Source organism: Dipodomys ordii, unplaced genomic scaffold, assembly GCF_000151885.1.
Source record: "Dipodomys ordii isolate 6190 unplaced genomic scaffold, Dord_2.0 Scaffold55, whole genome shotgun sequence".
Lineage (NCBI taxonomy): Eukaryota > Metazoa > Chordata > Mammalia > Rodentia > Heteromyidae > Dipodomys > Dipodomys ordii.
Window position 1 is genome coordinate 4,786,172 of NW_012267271.1, and position 5,050 is coordinate 4,791,221.

At 48.6% G+C, this 5,050-nt stretch overlaps 1 protein-coding gene across 1 annotated transcript in view; it reads left to right on the forward strand.

Annotated features, from left to right (window-relative positions):
• Positions 1-1,917: 1,917 nt before the first annotated feature.
• Positions 1,918-5,050, forward strand: part of Gle1 (GLE1 RNA export mediator) — a 41,990-nt gene continuing 38,857 nt past the window's right edge. The window contains exons 1-2 of the mRNA XM_013021244.1: positions 1,918-2,035; positions 4,150-4,377. Of these exons, the coding sequence (XP_012876698.1) occupies positions 1,937-2,035; positions 4,150-4,377 (327 nt within the window). The 5' untranslated portion in view covers positions 1,918-1,936. The remainder of the gene's footprint in view (positions 2,036-4,149; positions 4,378-5,050) is intronic.

Here is a 5,050-nt window from a genome sequence, read left to right on the forward strand (position 1 = left end):
GGGCAGGGAAGACCATGAGACTCCTATCTCCAATAAACCACTAGAAAACCAGAAGTGGTGTGTGGCTCAAGTGGTAGAGCGCTAGCCTTGAGCTGAAGAGCTGAGGGACAGTGCCCAGGCCCAGAGTTCAAGCCCCACAACTGACAAAAAAAAAAAAAATTGCTATCAAGGTCATGATTCAGAGAGAGACTGAGTAGGAAAGTCTGAATTTTTCAGGGTGGGGAGTAGATCATGGAGCTTGAACTCAGTCTGGATGCTGTCCCCAGGCTCTTTTACTCAAGGCTAGTGCTCTGTCTACCACCACACCATTTCTGGTTTTCTGGTTAATTGGGGATAAGAATCACAGATTTGGGGCTGGGGAGGTGGATTAGTGGTAGAGTACTTTCCTAGCATGCATGAAGACCTGGGTTTGTTTTTGTTTTGTTTTTTTGGGGTCTGGTCATGGGGCCTGAACTCTGGGCCTGGGCGCTGTCCTTCAGCTCTTCAGCTCAAAGTCTACCACTTGAGCCACAGTGCCACTTCTGGCTTTTTTCTTTTTGAAGCCCTGGGTTTGATTCCTAAGTATCACATAACACAGAAAAAGCTGAAAGTGGCACTGTGGCTCAAGTGGTAGAGTACTAGCCTTGAGCAAAAAGCTATAGGACTGGCAAAAAAACAAAAAAAAGTTTTTTTCATTTTTTGGTTGGCTTTGAACTTGTAAACTTATTCACCCCTACTTTGGGTTGACAGCCCTCGCCCTGGGTCCTTCACAAGCCAGGCCTGGCAGTAGTAGTCTATTCCCACCAGCCCCGGCAGATACTACTAATCTCCGCGTATGATCACAAGGTGCCAACTATAGGATGTATTGTCTCTGCTCCAAGATCAAGCTGTTTCCCCTGACTACATGACAGCTATAAGATATATTGACTTTGCTACATATTAGTCTTAGGTATTGTCTCTGCGATGGGATGTTCTCCCTGGCTGCAAACCAGCTACAGAATGTCCTTCCCTGGTTGTCGGATATCTCCAGTGTCCTGCTATGACTACAAAGATTTCCCATCCCAGCCCCTTCTTCTGCCCTCAGATTCCTGACACTCTTAACGCTGCAAGAGCAGTTTGCTACTCTCTGTCCCACCAATAGATAGCCTGTCAGTCTCTAGCGGACTGATTTTCTGGGTTGGTATTTACATCTGGTGAGAGCTCCATCCTCAAATCTTAGTTGCCTGAGCAGTTAGGATTACAGGCGTTACAGTACCTTGTTGGGGCTCATCTTTAACCTCCACAACAGAAAAAAAAAAAAAAAGATGCTGGTGACTCACACTTGTAATCCTAGCTACTCAGGAGATTGAGATTTGAGGATTGCAGTTCAAAGCCAGCTGGGGCAGGAAAGTCTGTGAGACTCTTATTTCCAATTAACCACCAGAAAACCAGAAGTGGTGCTGTGGTAGAGTGCTTGCCTTGAGCTGAAGAGCTGAGGGAGTTCGAGATCCACGACCGACAAAAAAAAAGTATTGTGGATATGACGTCATTTCCCAAATGATGAAAATTTGGATGGTGTGCATTTTGTCCAATGCTTGCATGGACATGAATGCCCAAGTCTTAGGGTGGACATATTTCTCTAGTATACACTAGTGAGAGACGCTTACTATGATTAGCCTCTTGGGGAACTCACAGGCTGTCTTCTCTCGAGTTCTCTCCATTTGTACTCTTAGGAACAGGGTGTGAGAATTTTTCCATAAAACCACTTTCTACCTGCTGGCCTTCTACTCTGCAGCCTAGGTCTGCGCAGGCGCGCTGGCAGGCAGGAACGCCACCGGAAGTAGTTTTCAACCGTTAAAGGCGGGGCTACGCTGAATATGTGACCCGGAAACGGAAGCCGGTGCCCTTTTCTGGCGGCTGATTCGAGGGCTTGTGTAGTCACCAGCCGCGTCTGTGAGGAGCTGTCGCCGGAACCATCATGCCGTCCGAGGGTCGCTGCTGGGAGACCCTGCAGGCGCTCCGCAGTTCCCATAAAGGTCGCCTGTGCTACAACCGCGACTGGCTGCTGCGGGGCGAGGTGAGCGGGGCGGGGTGGCGCCCGGGCCGCCATGGCTTCGCAGGCCGCCCGCGACGCGCTTCCGTCGGTCCCTCTTCCCTGGCAGGCGCTGGGCGCCGGACCTGGGCGCCCGCACCACCCGCATTTATGCCTCGATGTCTGCGTGTGCGTGTCCCGCTCCTGGCAGCCCTTCCAAGGAGTTCCCTTCAGACGTGGGCCAAAGGCTTCACGGCCACCGCAGCCGGCGTGGCCCGTGGTCAGAGCGGCCCCAGCCGCCCAGTCAGCTCCTTTACTGTGTATTTCCTGTGCTGAAAGTTCCAGATTTAGGGACGAGCCACTTGACTCCTCGGTGCGGTTGAAATGATCCAGTTTCAGATGACGTTCTGCAGAGCTGTCGAGCGAATGGGGCGTGGTCACGGTGTCTAGGTTTTGTCAAAACTCTGTATCTGGACTGGGGATGTGGAGATCGTTCGGGCAAAGCTGCCATGGCCACGTTCTGCTAATCTAGCTACACACGGAATGTTGTCCAATCTGAAGCTGCCATGACCACGTTCTGCTAATCCTGCTACACACGGAACGTTGGTTGAGCATTAGCCTTGAGCTGAAGAGCTGAGGGACAGTGCCCAGGCCCACAGTTCAGGCCCCATGACCAGACCCAAAAAATAAATAAATAAATGGGCATTCATTCTGGTTGGTTGGTTTGTTTTGAGGGGGTACTGAGGTTTGAATTTAGAGCTTATACTTGCTAGGCGGGTACTCTACTACTTGAGCCACACTAAAAAAAAAAAGTCACATTCTGGGAATGTGGCTTAGTAGTAGAGTACTTGGCTAGCATGCATGAACCCCTAGGTTCAATTCTTTAGTACCACATAAACAGAAAAAGCCGAAGGTGGTGCTGTGGCTCAAGTGGTAGAGCATTAGCCTTGAGCACAAAAAGGCTCAGGGACAGTGCTTGGGCCCTGAGTTGAAGCCCAGGATATCCGCCCCCCCCCACACGCCACAATATGTGTGTGTGTGCATGTGCATGTGCATGCCAGTCCTGGGTCTTGAACTCAGGGCCTGTGCAGTCACTTTTTTTGCCCCAGGCTAGTTCCATACCACTTGAACCACAGCTCCACTTCTGGCTTTTTAGATGATTTAATTGGAGATAAGAGTCTCACAGGGGGACTGAGAAGGTGGCTCCGTGGTAGAGTGCTTGCCTAGCAGGTATGATGCCCTGGGTTCCATTTCTCAGCATCACATAAACAGAAAAAGCCAGGAGTGGCGCTGTGGCTCAAGCATTAGAGCACGAGCCTTGAGCTGAAAAGCTGAAGGACAGCACCCAGGCCCAGAGTTCAGGTACCATAACTGGGGAAAAAAAAAAAAAAAAAAGTCTCACAGGGCTGGGATGGTGGCTCAGTGGTAGAGTGCTTGCCTTGCATGCATGAGGCCTTGGGTTCAATTCCTCAGCACCACATGAGTGGAAAAAAGCCTGAAGCGGTGCTTTGTTTCAAGTGGTAGAGTGGCAGCCTTGAGCTGAAGAGCTGAGGGATGGTACCCACGCCCAGAGTTCAGGCCCCATGACCAATTAAAAAAAAAAATTCTCACAGACTTTCCTGCATGGGGCTGGCTTTGGGCTGGCTTTGAACTTCCAGATTAGCCAGGATTACAGGTGTGAGTCACAGGTGACAGCCACAGGAACCCAGCCTCAGTTTTTGAATAATGACTGGAGTTTTTGCCCAGTCTGTCCTGGACTAAAATCCTCTTATTTGTGCCTGCCACATAGTTGGAATGACAGTATGTGCACACGCTCATACCCAGCTTATGGGTTAAGATGAAATTTTGCTATTTTTTGCCTGTATCCTTTCATCTCTGCTGCCTCATGCTGGGATTACTGTTTTAGTTAAGGGAGTGCCTAGGCCTTGAGTTCAAGCCCTAGTACTACTAGACACACACACACACACACAAGGCCTAGTACTACTACACACACACACACACACACCCTCTGGACTTTTTCATCTCTTGACTGTTAACACACTTACTTGGGATCTTAGGTGTTGACTTATTTGGGCCTTCTGAGAGGTTCAGAAAAACGTGTAGTATATTATACTTACATCAGAGTATATATTAAGTAGACTAAACCTTCTTTTCTTTAGGATGTTTTAGAAGAGTGTATGTCTCTTCCCAAGCTATCTTCTTATTCTGGATGGATAGTAGATCACGTCTTACCTCATAAGCAAGCTGAAGAAAACTCGTCTTCCTCTGAGAATTCACCATCTTCTGACTCTACTTCAGCCCTAGACCAGGCTTTGCTTGTGCCCACATCTCCCATCAGAAGCTATGCCAGCTCACCAGCATCTCCTACGTCACCAAATGGAGCTAAGGTATTGTTTAATTTAAGACAACTGACATAGTGACCACAAAGTTGTAGTGTTTGTTACTGTCATATGGCAGTGACCTTGCACTGGGTAAATAATGATGGTTCCCATTGGGCCTCTTGGTAGAGCTAGTGTTTACTACATCATTCAGTGTTCCCTTATTAAGATTCAGAGAGAGAAAGTTCTCACTTCTCTTACCATATACAGTAACTAATTTCATGAGCAACTGAATTACTTTTCCTCATGAACATTGTAGCTACTGGAAGGCTTAGAGTGAAATTTACAACTTTTTTGGGGGTCAGTGGGGAGCTGTTCAAGAGTCTAGGCACTGTCCCTGAGCTCTTTTGCTCAATGGTAGCATTCTACCACTTTGGTTAAAAAAAGAGGAAGAAGATGCATTTTGCTTGGTACTGGTGGCTCAGGCCTGTAATCCTAGCTACTCAAGAAGCTGAGATGTGGAGATCATGGTCCAAAGCTAGTCCAAGCAAGGAAAGTCCGTGAGACTTACCTTCAGTTAACCACCAGAAAACTGAAAGTGGTGCTGTGGCTCAAGTGGTAGAGGGCTAGTGTTGAGCTGAAGAGATGAAGGACAGTACCCAGGCCCAGAGTTCAAGCCCCACAACTGACTACCCCCGTCACACACACACACACACACACACAGAGACACTCCTTCCTCCCC